The 19,183-nt window shown below is 31.6% G+C and overlaps 2 protein-coding genes and 1 non-coding gene across 3 annotated transcripts; all 3 read left to right on the top strand.

Moving 5' to 3' along the window:
• Positions 1–1,630: 1,630 nt before the first annotated feature.
• On the top strand, positions 1,631–1,737 carry LOC128293533 (small nucleolar RNA R71). Its single transcript, XR_008283714.1, has one exon. It is a non-coding gene; the product is annotated as a small nucleolar RNA R71 (small nucleolar RNA).
• Positions 1,738–4,591: 2,854 nt separating this feature from the next.
• On the top strand, positions 4,592–6,161 carry LOC128293304 (putative disease resistance protein At3g15700). The gene is made up of 2 exons (XM_053029105.1): positions 4,592–4,923; positions 5,086–6,161. Exon 2 carries the CDS (start codon positions 5,099–5,101, stop codon positions 5,861–5,863), a length of 765 nt encoding a protein of 254 aa, XP_052885065.1. The 5' UTR covers positions 4,592–4,923; positions 5,086–5,098; the 3' UTR covers positions 5,864–6,161.
• Positions 6,162–10,718: 4,557 nt separating this feature from the next.
• On the top strand, positions 10,719–16,177 carry LOC108451126 (disease resistance protein At4g27190-like). Its single transcript, XM_017748856.2, has 4 exons — positions 10,719–11,782; positions 13,036–13,684; positions 14,359–14,550; positions 15,425–16,177. Exons 1-4 carry the CDS (start codon positions 10,719–10,721, stop codon positions 16,175–16,177), a joined length of 2,658 nt encoding a protein of 885 aa, XP_017604345.2.
• Positions 16,178–19,183: the final 3,006 nt, after the last annotated feature.

The following is a 19,183-nucleotide window of genomic DNA, read 5'->3' as shown; positions in this document are numbered from 1 at the left end:
CTTCATAAGTCATTATGTTTTTGTCATATGGACTGGAACATGGCTCCATCGTGTTTTTTCAAGGGTTTTTCTGCAAAGAAGTTTGAGCCACAAGGTTACTCATATTCACAGAACTCGAAAAATCATCTCGATCACTAGATGTCTTAACAGAATCACGAGCTTGGAGTGTAATCATGTCATCACCTACACGAAGTATTAATTCACCTGTACCAACATCAATAATAGTTTAGCAATTGCTAAAAAGGGTCGACCTAGAATAAAAGGTATGTCACTATCCTCATCCATGTCTAAAATAACAAAATCAACTAGGAATATGAATTTATCAATTTTGACAAGAACATCTTCAATAATACCCCTAGGAAATCTAATGGTTCTATCTGCTAATTGAATACTCATCCTAGTTTTTTTATGTTTCTCAAGACCTAATTACTTAAACAGTTTATAAGGCATGACATTAATACTCGCCCCTAAATTAGCCAAAGCATTATTAATATTCGAACTACCAATTAAACAAGGAATAGTAAAACTCCTTGGGTCTTTCAATTTGTTGGGTAGTTTATTTTGCAAAATGGCCGAGCAAACTGCATTTAGCTCCACATGCGATGAATTATCTAAATTCTGTTTGTTTGCCAAAAGCTCCTTTAAAAAATTAACAGAATTGGGAATCTGTGAAAGAGCTTCAATAAACGGTAAGCTAATATGTAGTTTTTTCAAAAGTTTAAGAAATTTACCAAATAGTTCATTTGTGTGGTCTTTCTTTATCGCGTTGGGATATGGCACATGAGGTTTATATTCCTTATCGACCGATTTTTGCTTATTCTGGCTTACCTCAACCTTACATTTACTTACCACCCTTTCTTGCCTCGGTTCTGGTTCAGATTCAACTAACCCTTTTTCATCTCTCAGAGTAATTGTATGAAATTGCTCGGGTTCATTTCGGTATTACTAAGCAAGCTACCTTATGGCCTTTCTGAGATTAGCTTAGCAAGTTGACCTATTTGGTTCTCGAGACCTTTGATCGACACTTGTTGATTTTTAAGTGTTGTTTCGATGTTTTGGAAGTGGGTTTTTGACACCAAGATAAACTTTTTCAACATCTCCTTAAGGTTTGGCTGTTCTCTTGTTGGTAAGGTTGTTGGAAGCCTGGAGGAGGTTGTGGTCTTTGATTTCCTTGACCACCCCAAGAAAGTTCCTCCAACTTGCATTATAGGTGTTACTGTAAGGATTATTCTGAGGCCTAGAATTATTAACCATATAGTTGATTTATTCATTCTCTGTGCTAGGACCGTAAGGTAGACATTCTGGATTGTTCATCCCTCCTTCATTCGTATCGCACTGCATCACCGGATGTACCTGCATAGAACCATATAAACCAACAATTTTCTTATTTAAACGTTCTACCTTATTCAATAACATGGTGACCGCATCTAAATTAAAAACATCGACTGCTTTTATCAGCTTTGTCCTTATAACTTGCCATTAATAATTATTCAGTGCCATCTCCTCTACAAACTCATAAGCCGCTTCAGGTGTTTTATTGTTCAAAGTACTACCGGCTGCTACATCGATCAACTACCTAGTTAAGGGATTCAAACCGTTGTAAAAGGTTTGAACCTGTAGCCATAAAGGTAACCCATGGTAAGGACACCATTTCAATAAGTCATTATACCTCTCCCATGCATCATATAGGGTCTCTAAGTCAATTTGAACGAAGGAGGAGATATCATTCCTCAACTTAGTCGTTTTAGCCGGTGGAAAGTACTTTAGTAAGAATTTCTTTGTCATTTGGTTCCATGTAGTGATAGAACCTCGTGGTAGAGAATTCAACCACTGTTTAGCTTTATTCCTCAACGAGAAAAGGAACAACCGTAGGCCAATGGCATCGTCAGAAACACAATTAATCTTGAAAGTGTCACAGACTTCCAGAAAATTAGCCAAATGAGTATTTGGATCTTCGTCCTACAAACCATCAATTGAACAAATTGTTGTATCATCAAAATAGTGTTCGGCTTCAGTTCGAAATTATTTGCAGCAATGGTGGGTCTCACAATACTTGATCCAACCCCAGTTAAAGTGAGCTTGGCATAATCGTACATAGTACGAGTAGCAGGATTTGAATTTGCTGGATTTACAGGATTTGCAGCAACTACAGGAGGTAACTGATTATTCTGATTATTAGCCATCTCATCAGTAATAATAATAACGTCATCTTGCTCTTCCATTATACTCTGTCGACTCTGCCTTGCTTTTTTATGGTTTTTACGAGTTGTGCTTTCAATCTCACTGTCAAATAGTAGTGGTTCCGACGGGTTTTTTCTAGTCATAAACTAAAGGAACCTGCCAGAAGCAAATAAAAGAAAAATTAGATAACAGAATTTAAACTAAAAAGAAAAATAAAATGCAATAAAAATAAAAATGGCTAAATTAATAAAAATCGAGTGTTCCTAATATTTTAGTCCTTGGCAACGGCGCCAAAAACTTGATGGTCAGTAAACACTATAATTACGACAAAAGCAAACACACCTATCGAACAATAGTATAGCTATGATGAGTAGGGAATATCGTATCCAAAAGGACTAAAAGTACTAGTAATTACTGTTTTTCTATTATTTAGCCGACAAGTTGATGAAATTATTTTTAATCTAAAATTAACTAAACTAATTACTAAGAAAGCAATAGAGAATGGATTAAGAAAATATTTAAAAATAACCAATAAGATAGACAATATCTAGGAATTTTTTTATTTTTACGTAATGATAAAAATAACTTTTAATATTTATTTATTTTTCTCTTTACCTAATATATTTTTTAAAAGAAAAACTAGTATTCAATGTTTAAAATAATGTGAAAATACAGTATTTTAGATGAAAAAGATTGATTAGACGGTGATGCAACATAATATCATGATAACGTTGACAATAAAGTAGGCGAAATGGAATCGTTTTGAAACTGGAAATTTTGTTAATTATCTCAAATCAATTCAACGTAATTGAATTAATTTGATTAACATTTAACATGAATTTTCAACTGAAACAGAAGGAGAAAAATATTTGTAAATTATTGAAGCGAAGCGGTTGAGTTCATCCTTTCTCCATCTTTTTCCTTCAGTGTAAAGAAATAAACAGCACTATCATAGTTTTACTTTAGTAATAAAAAAAATCGTTTTTTTTTAATTTCGAAATCGTATAAATTTATTTTTTAAAATAAAAAATGTATAAATTCTATAAATTTCATCATTAAAAAGTAACAAATTCATCAATCCCACTAGCGAAAGTGATGAAGAAACCCACAATCTTTATTTCACTGATAAAATTAGTCTCTATTCTTTCCTTCAATTATTGGAGGAGCGCAAAGCAAAGTAAACTTGAATTAATGGCGTCAACTAACAATTTCACCACTTTAAATATGCAAATATTGCAAAGTAAACTTGAATTAATGGCGTCAACTAACAATTTCACCACTTTAAATATGCAAATATTTGTTATCCTCTAATCACATGCCTTAACCACCATTATTGGTTTTTTTTAGAACAAAAATTGTAACTTCTTATAGATAGATGTAGCAAGATGAGTATTTGATTGAATCGAGTAGAATTGAATAAAAAAATTTTGAGTTAACAATTTCATTTTATCATCTTAATTTGGTTTAATTTTTTTTGAAACAAGTGAAATGAAATTCAAGTCGAGTCAAATTGAATCGAATTGAGTAAAATTATTTGAGTTAAATTAAAGAATTAAACATGTCAAATTAAAATTTTGTTACTATATAACTAATTTTATTTTAGTGCATATAAATTTGAAAAGCATATATATTTGAAAACTCTTTCAAAGTAAAATAAGTGAAAATATAAGATATTTTGTATGATAAATTTGAATTGTTAATTTACTTATTTAGGCCGCATTTAGATTACTATTTTAGACTTTTTATATAATTTTTAGAATTTTTATTTTTCAAAAGTTAATTTTGGAAAAAATTAGATTTTAAAATTATATTGAATTTTTTTGAAATTTTGTTGTAAGAGACTAATTTATTCATTTTCAAAATTGAGTAGGAACCCAAGCAGTATTTCCACCAATCTATTATTTGAATTATTAGAGTTATTCAAATATAAAACTCAACTTGACTTAAACACAAAATTTGAATTATTTATACGAGTTGAACTCAAAATTGCTAAGGTTATAGGTTGAAGAAAAAGTAAACTCAAATTAATGACGTCAATTAACAGTTTAAGGACTTTAAATATTGAAATATATGTTCTGCTCTAATCACATGGGTTAAACACAATTAATCGTCTTAGGATTTTTAAAAATTATTTTAATTATTTTAAAATTCTTATAGAGATAAATTAATTTGTTTATTTTCAAAATTGAGCACAGTTTAAAAGGTATTTTTATTCATTTGTTATTTGAGTTATTCAAATTATTTAAGGTATTTAAATTGTAAAAGTTCAACTCAATTCAAACTCAAAAACTCAATTTACTTATTCGAATTGACTAAAAATTCCGAATTAACTCGAAATTTATTTTTTAAATTGAATCGAATTTTATACGCCTCTAAAATCAAGTACTTTATATAATCAGTTAATGTGGAGAATATTTTAAAACATTGTTTTGAAAGGGAAGTCAGTGTTAAGAGTATTTTAACAAAATAAAACATGTCCTAAGAAAAAAATTTTAAAACACTTCAATTAATTTTTGTACCATCAACCAAATTGCAACTAATTTTTGTACAACGTTTTGAAGTTCAACCTTAATATTTATAATCAATCTTTTGAGTTTTTGTAAAACATTTGAAAGTTAAACCAACGACTTCCCATTCTTCTTTCTTCATCCAATTTGTTTTTTTGCTTTTCAATTTCTCAAATCTGTGTTTCTCATCATTTCCACTCTTTGTTTTCTGGTTTTCATATAGAGAAAGAGAGAGGTAAGTTCAAGAGTAATTTCTACCTTCTTCAATAATAATCTCTTTGGTTTACAACAATAATTGGTAGCTCCCATTCGGTTTTATTACTACAAATACTGATTTTATTTGTCACAATTGCTAATCGTCTTACTAATAACCAAAGTTTTTGTTCATCCTCATCAGCCTATCAACAAAAATGGCCGAATCTGTTGCCTCTGCTGCTGTCGAAAATGTCACAAACCAGGCAATGGCATACGCATCACTCTATCTCCGTTACTTTTTCTGTCATGGAGAGATTGTTCAAGATTTCAGGAATCAACGAGAAACACTTGAATCGAAGATACAGAGGGTGGAAATTTGTGTCGATGGGGCTAAAAGGCAAAATGAAGTCATCTATAAGGACGTTGAGAAATGGCTTACAAGGGCTGAGAACGAACTGAAAGAAACCCAGAACTTGCAAGATGAAATAGATCGCGTCAAATGTTTCAAATGGTGTCCTAAATGGGGCTGGGGCTGGCGATATTGCTTAAGTAAGAAACTGGCCGAGAAGACCCCTATTATCTCTGAACTTTTAGAGACTTCTAACTTTGCACGGGTGGGCTATCGTCGTTCTCTTCAAGGAATAGAGTTCATCACATCCACGGGTTTCATGGACTCTAAATCTTCAAAATCAGCTTTGAACCAGATCATGGAAGCTATAAATGCTGTCAACATGATCGGACTGCACGGAATGCCAGGAGTTGGTAAAACAACTTTAGCCAAAGAAGTTGGGAAGCACGCTCGAGAACAAAAGCTCTTTGATAAAGTTGTAATGTTTACTATGTCCCAAAATCCAAACATCATAACAATTCAAGATAAAGTTGCAGAGATGTTTGGTTTAAATTTTCGAACAAATACCGAAGAAGGACGAGCAGAAGAGTTATGGTGGAGATTGAAAGTTGAGAAGCACATCCTTTGTTAGAATTAAGTGACCCAAATTCTTATTTAAATAAAATACGATGGAAAATAAAATAAAAGTAAAATCCATATAGAACTAGACTTCTTTTATTTTATTTTAGAATAAGGTTTTAAACCTTATTAAACTCCATCTATTTTATATTGATTAGGATAAGGTGTTTCAATCCTACTAGAATATGGCTTTGCAAGCCTATAAATAGACACAGTCTATTCCTCTTGTATTTTGAGTAAAATTTTTCGACATAGTGAATTTTCTTCTCCTCTGCCCGTGGTTTTTTTCCCGAAAGGGTTTCCACGTAAAATTTGTGTGTTCTTTATTTTATTTATTTTATTCTATTTTATTTTTTTTTTCCCAAGTGGTATCCGAGCTTACGGGTTATTCATCTCGATCACGGTAATGGCGTCTTTGAAGTATGAAATTCATTGTTGGATCGCAACACCGATTTGCGTTGTGGCAAATTAAGATGCAAGCGTTCTTGCTTGCAGATGGATCTAGAGGATGCCCTGCTAGGGATAGATAAGATGCCTTCGACATTAACATGAGGAGAAGAAGCGTAAGGATCGAAAGGCATTAACACAATTACATCCGCATTTGTCCAACGAAATTTTGCGGGATGTGATGAAAGAGAAAACTGCATTGTATTATGGAAGAGGCTAGAACAAATATGTATGTCGAAAACTCTAACAAGCAAGTTGCATATGAAGCGGCGTCTTTATGCTCATCGTTTGGAGGAAGGTGCGTCATACACGAACACTTAACAAAGTGTTTAAAGAAATTCTCTCAAACTTGGAGGCCATGGAGGTTCATATGATAAGGAAGATCTAGGATTGATTCTACTTTGTTCGTTGCCCCGTCTTATTCAACCTTTAGAGACACGATTTTATATAGCCATGAGTCTCTCACGGTTGATGAGGTTTATGATTCTTTAACCTCGTATGATAAGATGAAGCATCTTGTGGTTAAACCCAACTCTCGGGAGAGGGTCTCATTGTTCGTGGGAGACAAGACCGAATGTTGATGATGATCGTGGTAGAACACAGAACGGAATCCTCGTGGTAAATCTAAGGGTAGATCAAGTCTTCAAACAGAGGTAAAACTTGCAACTTCGCAAGAAGAAAGGGCACATTAAATTTGAGTGCTATAAGCTACAAAATAAGATTAAAAGGAGGTGCGAATCAAAAGGAAAACAGCGGAAAAATTCGGTGAAGCGATGTTGTAGAAGACTACAGCGATGGTGAACTTCTAGTCGCTTCATCAATGATTCTAAAGTAAGCGAGGTGGATACTTGATTCAGTTGCACCTTCCACATGAGTCCCAATCGGGATTGGTTTACAACTTATGAAACAAAGATCTCAAGGTGTTGTTTTGATGGGAAATAATGCTTCATGTAAAATCGCAGTGTTGGAACAATTAAAGTTAAGATGTTTGATGGAGTTGTCGAACACTTAGTGACGTGCGGCATGTTCCGAATTGAAAAGAAATTTAATTTCGTTGAGTACTCTTGATTCAAAAGGGTGCAGATACACAACTGAAAGTGGGGTTTTAAAGATTTCAAAGGGTCCTTGTTGTGATGAAAGGGCAAAGAAAGATTGCCAAGTTATATGTTTCTGAGGGTTCTCTTTATTCGGTGATGCAATTGTCGCTTCCTCTTCCTTGTCGATGATGATATTACTAAACTTTGGCATATCGCCTAGGGCATATGAGTGAGAATGGCATGGCGAAATTAAGCAAAGAGGACTTCTTAATGGGCAAGGAATTTGCAAACCGAATTTCTGTGAGCACCTGTGTTTTGGGAAGCAAAGAGAGTTCGATTCACTAGAGGAAACCATAACACGAAGGAAACGTTGGAGTATATCCATTACGATCCGTGGGGCCGTCCGAGTGCCTTCGAGAGGTGGAGCTAATTATATGCTAACCTTTATTGATGATTTTTCCGAAAAGTTTGGGCGTTCTTCTTGAAGCGAAAGCGATGTGTTTTCCGCATTTAAGTCTTGGAAAATTATGATTGAAAAAGCAGACGGAAAAGCAGATAAAATACCTCCGCATGACAATGGCTTAGAGTTACGCTCGATGAGTTTAATAGATTGTGCAAGTCGAAGGATCATGAGACACTTGACGATTCGTCATACTCCACAAAAAAACGGCGTTGCGAGCGAATGAACGAACGATCATGGAGAAGGTTCGATGTATGTTGTCAAATGCCAACTTACCAAAGTCATTTTGGGCGTATGACCTCTCTTGCATGTTTTTGATCAACCGATCTCCATCCGCTGCCATTGAGAAAAAGACTCCACAAGAGGTATGGTCCGTAATCCCGCTAATTATTCGATTTAAAGATTTTTGGGTGTCCTGCGTATGCTCATGTTGATAATGGAAAATTGGAACCGAGATCCATTAAATGCGTTTTCTTGGTTATAAAGCTGGTGTAAAAGGCTATAAGTTATGGTGTCCTGAAAATAGAAAAGTTGTGATTAGCGAGAGATGTTGTTTTTGATGAAACCGCTATGCTACCTAACTTATCTCTTAAAGACTCTTCCAATAAAGAAAACCAAAAGCGGTGGAGCATCGATTAATCGTAATCAACTCCTCAAGCCAAGACAAAAATTGAGAATAGAGTTGCTTCTTCACCGCAATACTCTATCGCCAAAAACAGGACAAGAAGAGAAATTAAACCTCCAAAGAAGTATGCCGAGGTTGATCTAGTTGCTTATGCTTTAAATGTGGTGAAGATATAGATGCGAATCAAGAGCCATTTAATTATTACGAGGCGATTAGTGTGAAGACTCGAAAAAGTGGATGTTTGCTATGTAAGAGGAGATGGAATCACTCCACAAAAAGCGAACATGGGATCTTGTAAAACTTCCTAAAGGTAAAAAGGCTGTTCATTGTAAATGGGTGTTTAAAAGAAAGAAGGGACTCAGAGTTGAAGAACCCGGATATAAAGTAAGGCTTGTTGCAAAGGGTTACATCAAATTCCGAGTGGACTTCACAGATGTGTTCTCTCCAGGTTGTTAAGCATAGTTCGATTCGAGCTTTGCTTGGTATTGTGGCAATGCATGATTTGGAGCTTGAGCGGTTAGATGTAAAACGCATTTTGCATGGAGAACTTGAGGAAGATATTTACATGCAACAACCGGAGGGTTTTATAGTCTCGAAAAAGAGGACTATGTTTGCTTGCTGAAAAAGTCCCTTTACGGTTTGAAACAAATCACCAAGACAATGGTACAAGAGGTTTGATTCCTTTATGACTTCTCATGATTTCAAAAGAAGTAGTTTTGACAGTTGTGTCTACTTTAAGAAAAAGTTGATGGTTCTTTTGTGTATCTACTTCTTTATGTTGATGACATGTTGATAGCAGAAAAGATAAAAGAGAGATAAGAAAGGTTAAAGCCCAACTAAGTGAAGAATTTGAGATGAAAGATTTAGGACCAGCAAAGAAGATACTTGGTATGGAGATGCTCGAGATAGAAAAGCAAGTAAATTGTACCTAAGTCGGAAGGGGTACATTGAGAAAGTTCTTTGCAAGTTCAATATGCGAGTGCTAAGCTGTTAGTACTCCTTTAGCACCATTTCAGACTTTCATCGGCCTTATCTCCTCAATCGATAATGAGATTGAGTACATGTCACATGTTCCATACTCTAGTGCGAGGATCTCTCATGTATGCTATGGTTTGTTCACGCCCGATTTATCATATGCGATCGGTGCAGATTAGCGAGATACATGGCGAATCTCGGTAAAGAACACCGGAAAGTAGTTCGATGGATTTTAAGATACTTACGAGGCACTACTAATGTTTGCTTACGTTTGGAAGAACTAAAGATGGAGTTATAGGGTATGTTGATGCTGATTTTGCTGGAGACCTTGATAGAAGAAGATCTCTCACAGTTACGTCTTTACAATCGGAGGTTGTGCAATTAGTTGGAAAGCCACTTTGCAAACTACGATCGCTTTGTCTACCAACTGAAGTGAGTACATGGCGATTCATCGAGGCTTGTAAAGAAGCTATTTGGTTGAAGGGACTATTTAGTGAACTCAATGAAGACCTTCAAATCAGCACAAGATTTTGTGACGGTCAGTGCCATCTTTCTTACAAAAGATCAAATGTTTCATGAGAGAACAAAACACATTGATATTCGGTATCATTTTGTTCGTGATATTATTGCTCGTGGTGATATTGTTGTGAGCAAAATTAGCACTCATGAAAATCCTGCAGATATGATGACTAAGTCACTTCCTATAACCAAGTTTGAGCATTGCTTAGACTTGGTTGGTGTTCATTGTTGAAGTTAAACCCTTAAGGGGTTTTTTGGAAGAGGTGAAGAACTTGTTTATTGAAAGTTCGCGATGAAGAACTTGTTCATTGAGAATTTGTGTCAAGGTGGAGATTGTTAGAATTAAGTGACCCAAATTCTTATTTAAATAAAATACGATGGAAAATAAAATAAAAGTAAAATCCATATAGAACTAGACTTCTTTTATTTTATTTTAGAATAAGGTTTTTAAACCTTATTAAACTCCATCTATTTTATATTGATTAGGATAAGGTGTTTCAATCCTACTAGAATATGGCTTTGCAAGCCTATAAATAGACACAGTCTATTCCTCTTGTATTTTGAGTAAAATTTTTCGACATAGTGAATTTTCTTCTCCTCTGCCCGTGGTTTTTTTTCCCGAAAGGGTTTCCACGTAAAATTTGTGTGTTCTTTATTTTATTTATTTATTTTTTTTTACATCCTTATAATAATCGACGACCCCTGGGACGAATTCAAATTGGAGAGTATCGGAATTCCATTCGGCGTTGAACACAGGGGTTGTAAAATTCTTCTCACTACACGTCATCAACAAGTCTGCACCAAAATGAATTGTCAGAAGGAGATTCAACTTGGCATCTTATCCGAAGACGAAGCATGGGTTTTGTTTCGAGATAAGGCTGGTTTAGATGATGACTGTTCCTCCTTGAATGATGTAGCCAAAGAGGTTGCTGGTGAATGTAAGGGATTGCCTCTTGCAATTGTTACGGTGGCAAAAGCTCTAAAAGGTGAGAATTTAGATGGGTGGAGAGCTGCAAACCAGAGATTCAAGAACTCAAGGCTTTTGGATAATGAACAAGTTCTCGGAGGTGTCCTCAAGCCTCTTAAGCTTAGCTACGATTATTTGAAGGAAGGCAATAGCCAAATGGCGGGAAATGACATCCAAATGTGTTTCTTACTGTGTTCCCTTTTTCCTGAAGATGCTGAAATCCCTCTTGAGTTATTGATTATGTGTGGAATTGGAGTGGGATTGTTCCCTAATGCTACCTCTATTGAAGATAAAAGGAATGAAATTGGGGTAGCATTAAAAAAACTCCAAAAATCTAGCTTGTTATTGGAAACTGATGGTGCAGATAGTATAAGCATGCATGATGTGGTTCGAGATTTTGCTCATTGGCTAACATCAAGCGGAGAAAATAGGTTCATGGTAAAAGATAAGTTGAAAGAATGGCCTGATATGGTTGAAAGTTTTGAATGTTATACTGCAATCGCTTTATGGAATTGTAGTAGTAACATAAAAAAATTTCTTGACAAAGTGGAATTTTCAAAGCTCAAGGCTTTGTTTCTTCATGGGGAGTGGAAGGGTGATTTCCTAGTGGTTTCCAGTTCATTTTTTGAAGAAATGAAAGCCCTCCAAGTTCTAGTTCTCAGAAGAGTTTATTTCTCACTGCAAGGATTCCATTCCTTACCAAATCTTAAAATTTTGTGGTGTGAGGATTGCAAGCTGGAAAACTTCTCATCATCATTGACTAATATGAGAAGCCTTGAGATTCTTGCATTGATTGAGACTGAGATTGATGAGATAAGTGAAGAATTAGTGAAATTGTCTACACTGAAGTATTTACGTTTTGCTTCAGGAGTAATGAAAATCCCCTCCAAGTTGGTATCAAGGTAAGAGTGCATCAGATTTAATTATCTTTTTTTATCATATTCGTATTTTGTTTGACATCATTTATTTTCCTATTAATTACTTTAATAGTCGAGGGCAATAAATATTTAAAAAAAAAAAAAGCTTAACAAATTAAGGCATAATATAAAATTTAGTCCTTAACATTTACATCACTTATCAATTTAGTCCTTGCTCAGTTTTTAGTTAAATCTGGTTCTAAATATTTTAAAAAGCATCGATTTTGATCATCAATCATTTAAAAAGGTTGAATTGTTTTTTATAGAAATACTAACTAAAATGTTTAAGTTTATAAACATGAAAGCTATTATGGCAATCCATATTTACTTCATGCTATATTTTTAAAAATTTTATAATTTTTTAATTATATGAATTTCAAATTTTTATTTTTGAATATTTTTATAAATTTTAAATTATTTTTAACTTGACATATAATAGGTAAAAATATTGTAGTTTTAAAGTTGATATATATATATATATATATGAATATCATTCCATCATTTAATAAAATAAATAAATATTGGAAGAGTTATAAATAAAAATTAAAATTTTTAAATATTATAATAATTATTTTTAATAATAAATTTATAAATACATTATTTAAGGGATTTAAGATTCTCAAATGATAATTATGAAAACTCTAATAAATGTATTAATTAATGAAGTAATGGTAGTAAGATACGATAATGAGGCATTTTCTATACGATAATTATTTTAACATGTACACTGTATTTTCTATATTAAAACTCAAATATTTTTTGCAAGACAAACCTAAAATTCATTAATATTTCATATGCATCCAGAATTTTTAAAAAGTTATTACTTTTTAAAAGCATTTTGAATTTGAAAAATTGGAAACCCTCCATGTAGCTCCAATTAAAAATGACTTTAGTTTTATTAAAAAATTATTGAACAGTAGATTTAGAAGTTTAATGGAAAATATGTTGTTCAGTATTTATTAAAATTTTATTTAAAAAAAACTTCAATTCAATCTTGTTTTGTCACATTATCTTGTTTTGTCAGCTTCACAAGGATTATTTATATTTTCATTTTCATGCTTCTTTAAAGGAAAACGTGTAGCATTTAATACCCTTTTTTCAAAAATTATACGTTTTTATCTTTCCGCATAATAAATAAAAATTTGTTCTTTTAAACACACATGAGATTTTTGTTTTTAAGCTCCCAACAAATGTGTATTGTGCCAATTAATGCTATATATTTTTTATGAATATAACAGGTTAACTTCACTGCAAGAGTTACATGTGACAAGTGAAAATAATATCAACTTATTGGAGCTGAATTCATTGTCTCGTTTAACTGCATTATCACTGGAACTTTCTACTAATCAATTTTCTCGAGAAGATTTTGTGTTCCCTAAACTACAAAGGTACAATATAGTTGTAGGTGGGTACAATATTAGCTTTCAAGAGGCTCTAACCATTAGAATATTGAGAATTAAAAACTTCTCATCTTCATTGAGTGCATTTAAAAATTTATTTTGCAACGTGGGAAAGTTGAAGTTGAAGAACGTTAGTGGACTGAAGAACATTGTGCCAAGCATAGGAAAAAAGGTACTAAATGAGTTGACCTCTTTGGAGCTTGATTTTTGCTACGATATAGAATTTTTGACTGATATAACGAGAGATCAATGGTCAACTGTTGCATTCTCTAATTTGGTAAAATTAACTATAAGAAGGATGGTTTCTTTGAAAGGGTTGTGCTATGGTCTTTCTCCATCCCATCGTGCAATTGCAAGCTTCAAAAGACTAAAGGTTGTGACAATTGGATCTTGCCCTAAACTGAAAACAATCTTCTCACCTTGCGTTGCTCAAAGTATGTTGTGTATAGAAGAACTCTACATAAAATATTGTGATGGAGTAGAGCAAGTAATTGGTTTTGCCCAAAAAGAAGAAATTACTAAGGTAGAGATGCCTATTCTCCCCAATCATTTTGTTAATCTAGCTAACTATTTTTACTTTTTGATAGCATTTTTTATAGGAATGAAAATAATACGAGAAAACTAAAGGCCAATGTGAATTCTATCTTTTGTTTAATTTATAATTAGGTTTTAATATTTTTATAATATAATAACAAATATTTTACATTAATGAAAATATCTTAGACAATAATATTTTTAAAATTTTTAAAGAAAAACAATAAACTGAATCCATACGAATGAAGAAATTCATCGTAACCTTTGGTTGTTCAAGAGCCATGCTACTTTTGTTCCAACTTATTATTTGTATAATAAAATAAATGAATGTTATATATTGTCTTGTTATTATTGTGATTTATTGAATTTTAAAGTTGAATGTATATTCGAGTTTAATTTATAATTAATCTGTCTAACCAATTTGTAAGTTTTTCAGTTAGTATATATTTTATCTTGTTATAATTGTGATTTATTAAATTCTAAAGTTAAATGTGTATTCAAGTTTAATATATAGTTAATTTGTTTAATCAAGTCTTTCAATTAATAATTTATCTTTATATTGATATGCTCAATTCTTTATAATATTAAAATAAATAACTTATTAATATGTGTGTTTGAAATATGCAGAATGACTCTCGTCTTTATTGCTGTCCCAAATTGAGAATTCTTGAGATAGGATATTGCAATAGTTTAAAATATGTTTGTGCAAACACTTCGACTCAAGGGCTTCAATCATTGGAATCTGTCACCATAAGTGATTGTCCTCAACTTATGCAAATCTTCAAGATGGAACAAAATGAGAATGGGGAAGATGTTGTGGTTCCTCAGATACTTTTATGTTTAAAAGTTTTAAGGTTAACAAAAATTTGAAAAAATTAAACATAAACCTTTTATATAGCAACTATTAAAAATATATAAAAAGTTACAATTTAAAATTTAACTTACAATTAAATAACAATTATATGTTTTAAATTTAGTACATCAAATTAATTTATAAATTTTTATTATCAAATACTATAATATTCATATTTTAAATAATTCTCGTACAAATATAGATAGAAAAATTAAAATAGAGAAATATTATATATTTATTTTCTATTAATGTTACACTTTAATATATTTATTTATATTTTATATTTATGTAATATGATAATGATTATTTAAATTATGTTTTATAAATGATATTCCTCAAATTTATTTAAAGAATAATATTTTGTATAATATCAAAATATTTGCTTCATTCATGCAGAACCATTACTGGCCAAAACTGAAAACTTTTCTGATATGGGATTGCAAACTATTCTCATGCTTCATTGTACAAGCTCCGCTATTGGAGGTATTATTTAGATTATTTACATTTTGTATATGGATTTTGACACTGTAGTATAACAGTAAATCGATATGTTGGTTAATTTATGCGATAATCCATTCCCCTTCTATACTTAGTTTGTAAGTGAATTCCATTGTTCACTCTTTAAATAAAAATATAAAATCAAGAAATGGCCTCTTATGTTTAAATAATTTGGTTGAAATTTTAAAATATATCTTTTAAAAAAACCAAAGATACATCTAGTATTGAAATCAGAGAAGTAGTATTCACTATTACTTGGAATAGTAAAATTATGAAACTCACAAGTAACACTTACTCTAGTGTGTTTTTATGACATTTATTGACATTTTTGTGTGTATGTAGGAACTAATTCTTGGTAACGTGGGAATCATATGGAAAACTGATGTACCTGTATTGAATGAAGATTGTTTAGTAGTTGGGAATCATGAAAATGTATTTCAAGTTCAAGGTGGGTATTCATTCTCAAGGATAAAAAATTTGTACTTGAGGAATTTATTTGAAGTGCGGATTTTATGGAACGATTTTACTCAAGTTGTAACCCTTGAGAACCTTACAACTTTAAGGCTAGGAGATTGCAAGAAGTTAAGATATATATTTTCACCCACGACAACTCGCAGTTTATCACATTTGGTGTATCTTTTCATCGAGGGGTGTGAAGAAATAGATCGACTCATTTTAGCCAATGATCAAGTTTCTTCATCATCATCATCAAATGCTAGCCTCCAACCTATAAGCTTTCCAAATTTGACTGATATCACTGTTACAAATTGTGGAAATTTAAAAAGTCTCTTTCCTTTTGGATCTGTTCCTGTTCTTCCAAAACTTGAAAGTCTTATAGTTAAAAGGAACTCTAAATTGGAACATGTGTTTGAATTAGAAGATGCAGTGGAAGTGACAGCTGGAGAGGAGATGAAATTTGATAAATTAGGAAAGTTATCACTTGAAGAACTATCGAGTCTCATTCACTTCAGTCTCAAAGGATATCATTTTGTATTGCCAGCATTGATAGAATTGAATGTACGAGATTGCCCTATGTTGACTACTGGTTTCTCCATTGATTCACAAAAATTTATGCATTGCGAAACAAGGGTGTAGATTCTACAACCCAGGAATATTGCATATTAATTATTTTTTAATCGAATCAAACCAAACTATTTTCACATTAGCTCTTTGCTTTTTTGTATTTAACTATTGGTATAAGTTGATGTCGTTTTTGTTGGGTTTAGAAAATGGAGTGAGGTGATTCTATAGTTGGTGGACTAAGTTATAGTTGGTGAAGTATAAAATAGGTTTGAGCTAAGAGGCACTGGAGCCTATGCTCCTAACACTCACTAATGCGTAAGTCGACATTTTAGAATAGAGGAAACAAGAATGGAAATGATAATACAATATAAATATGTATAAGAGAGGTCATACTTGAGTAGAGGTTAGGGCTTGACATTTATATTTGCCTAGGTCTAAATATTACTCAATGATTGCAATGCTGACATCATTGTCCAATTAATATAGCTGCTATAGAGTGCACTCCTTTTGTATTTTTACAATATTTATTAGGTTAAATCAAGTAACATGTATTTTATAAGGCCAACATGTTACTAAATTAAGAATTATATTAACTCCAATTAATTTTGAACATCTACTTTTACATATTGAAGATTTTGTTAAAATAAATTAGTTTAATAAATTTAATACTTTAAAGATAATGAAGTTAATAAATCTTAAGTAAATAATTTGTAAATTATTGGAAAATATTACTTTATAAAGTATATATATATGTTTCTTATTTTTCCTTGATGACATGAGACTAAAATTTTAGTTATAATTTTTCTTTAATTGTTTTTAAGACACCCCTAAAATTTTTAAGCCAATTTTTAAGCCGGGTCCGGGCCTAGCAATTGAGTCTAAATTTTTACTTAAGCCCGACTCAAACCCAATCTAGCCCAACCCATGATCACCTCTATATTTAACCCAAAACCAATAAATCATGATTAAACAAATTATTTAAAATACATGAAGTATTCATTCAAATAAATGAAAATAAAAAGAATTCTTTAAATCATTCATCATAATGCTTGGTTAGAGAAATCCTAACTAGCGATATTATTTAATAAATATTCTACAAAGGAGGCTTTTATCACAAATTAATCTTTGAGAATATCAATATTATTAATTGAAATAAAAGAAAATAATACATATTCTACTTCAAACATCAATAAATCAACCATGTATATGCCAATATTTGTTGAAATAAATGAAAGTAAAAATAATCTTTAAAATATTTATCATCATTCATCATATGACTAGAAACATCGGATTATAAAATAATATAAAGATTGTTTGATTGCTTCAACAAATTGGTCAAAACATGGAGAAAATAAGTAGGAAGCAAGAAGAAGAAATAACAATCAATGCATGACATACTCACATCTTTCTTTATTTCTTGCACGATATATATCTTATATATGATGTAGTTTTATATCAATCATAATTATGCAACTCAAAAGTTATGTATACAATGAATTAACATTTGAGTTTCTTTTTGTTTAGTAATTGATGCATGAGATACTCACATCTTTTACATAATGAAATTTAATAAATACATAACAATTGAAAATTAATTATGCAATAAGAGTAAAACAAAAAATTTGACATAAATTTTCTCGGGAGAAAGATTTTTCTAAATAAAAAATTGACAAGATCACTAATCACAATTGCTGATATTCATCTTCATAGTACTATGGTTGTAGTGGCATGTGAATGCGTAGTAAATAACAAGCCTTCTTTAATTTATTATAAATTGCAAAATTAGAACCTTAAAGTTATTGGTGTGTGGGAATAAAAATAAACTTATGAAAAAATAAGGAGAGTTACTAAAAAATAAACCTCGAGGATACAATGAAACCTAATGTCTGTCTACGTTTTGCACTGACAGAAACAATCCACTGAACATTGAGTGGAGCCTAACAAGGATATCAATTTTTATAAAAAAAATTCCGCAGTAATTTTATATATATAAAAAAATCTAAGAATATAAAATATGGTGAGAGATCAAAAGCAACGACACTCATCTCCTATTTATATGAGGGCTCATGTCTCTTAATAGGGACATAACTACCCAAACAGATAGTCATATCTTTAACTACAAACATAATTATTCAATAGGTATCAACTTGAATAATTATGACCTTTTGTTATTAATTAAGTGATATAACTTTTGGTGACAAGAGATATAACTGATCACTATGAATAGTGACAACTCTTGCTTAATTACCACGTGAAATTATTTTTGGATCAATTGTAACTTTTCAATTATAACTATTGAAACATTATAAATATTTTGACAATATTCCAACAATTGCAGGTGAAAACAAGGAATAAAATTTGGAGATAGTTTCTCATATATTTGGAGGGTTTTCCTTTACAATTATTTCTATATTTAATTTGGGTTGAATTAATTGTAGAACATGGCAGGAGAGCGAATTGTGTACAAAAGTTAATGTGCATATATATGGAATCCTGTAGTTAAAGATGTTTACACAAAAAAATCCAATCAATGAAAGGTTGAAAGAAGATTTGAAAGTTTAAACTAGTATTCCTTATGAGTCATTTCGACTTATATTTATATAGTGGAAGCAAAGCAAATTTAAAATTAAAAAAAAGGCTTAAAAGAGAATAGTCACAAAAAAGAAGACATGATATGTGTTTGAGTAAATACTATCAAAAAATTCTGTTACTCTTAAGAATTCAAGATACAAGGGATGACTTTCAAATGAGGGGAGACTCTTTATTTATAATTGAGTTTCTCCAAAACCGACAGTCTAGATTAGATTAGATTGACAGACGAGATTAAGCATCTCCCTTAAATTAAGGGATTTATAATATTATAATATCAAATCAAATTAAATTTTTACAAGTTATAATTTCTATCAATCTTCTAAAATTAGTTTTTATATTTACCTAGCATATGTTTCCATATCTGCATCATTGGATCACCCGTGATTCAATCAGACAGATTTCTCCAACAACTCTTTAAATCGGGCTAGTTCTTGTAAATGATCCTTATTTAATCGATAGACCTCCATAGGATGCATCTGGTGTGAT

The sequence above is a fragment of the Gossypium arboreum genome, chromosome 5 (assembly GCF_025698485.1).
Source record: "Gossypium arboreum isolate Shixiya-1 chromosome 5, ASM2569848v2, whole genome shotgun sequence".
Taxonomy (NCBI): domain Eukaryota; kingdom Viridiplantae; phylum Streptophyta; class Magnoliopsida; order Malvales; family Malvaceae; genus Gossypium; species Gossypium arboreum.
This window is presented reverse-complemented; position numbering and strand designations above follow the sequence as displayed.

Coding starts and splice junctions, on each gene's coding strand:
- LOC108451126 (XM_017748856.2), top strand. CDS start 10,719: ATGAATTGTCAGAAGGAGATTCAACTTGGCATCTTATCCGAAGACGAA. Junction 11,783..13,035: donor CCCTCCAAGTTGGTATCAAG/GTAAGAGTGCAT, acceptor TGAATATAACAG/GTTAACTTCACTGCAAGAGT. Junction 13,685..14,358: donor ATTGTGATGGAGTAGAGCAA/GTAATTGGTTTT, acceptor TGAAATATGCAG/AATGACTCTCGTCTTTATTG.
- LOC128293304 (XM_053029105.1), top strand. CDS start 5,099: ATGGCCGAATCTGTTGCCTCTGCTGCTGTCGAAAATGTCACAAACCAG.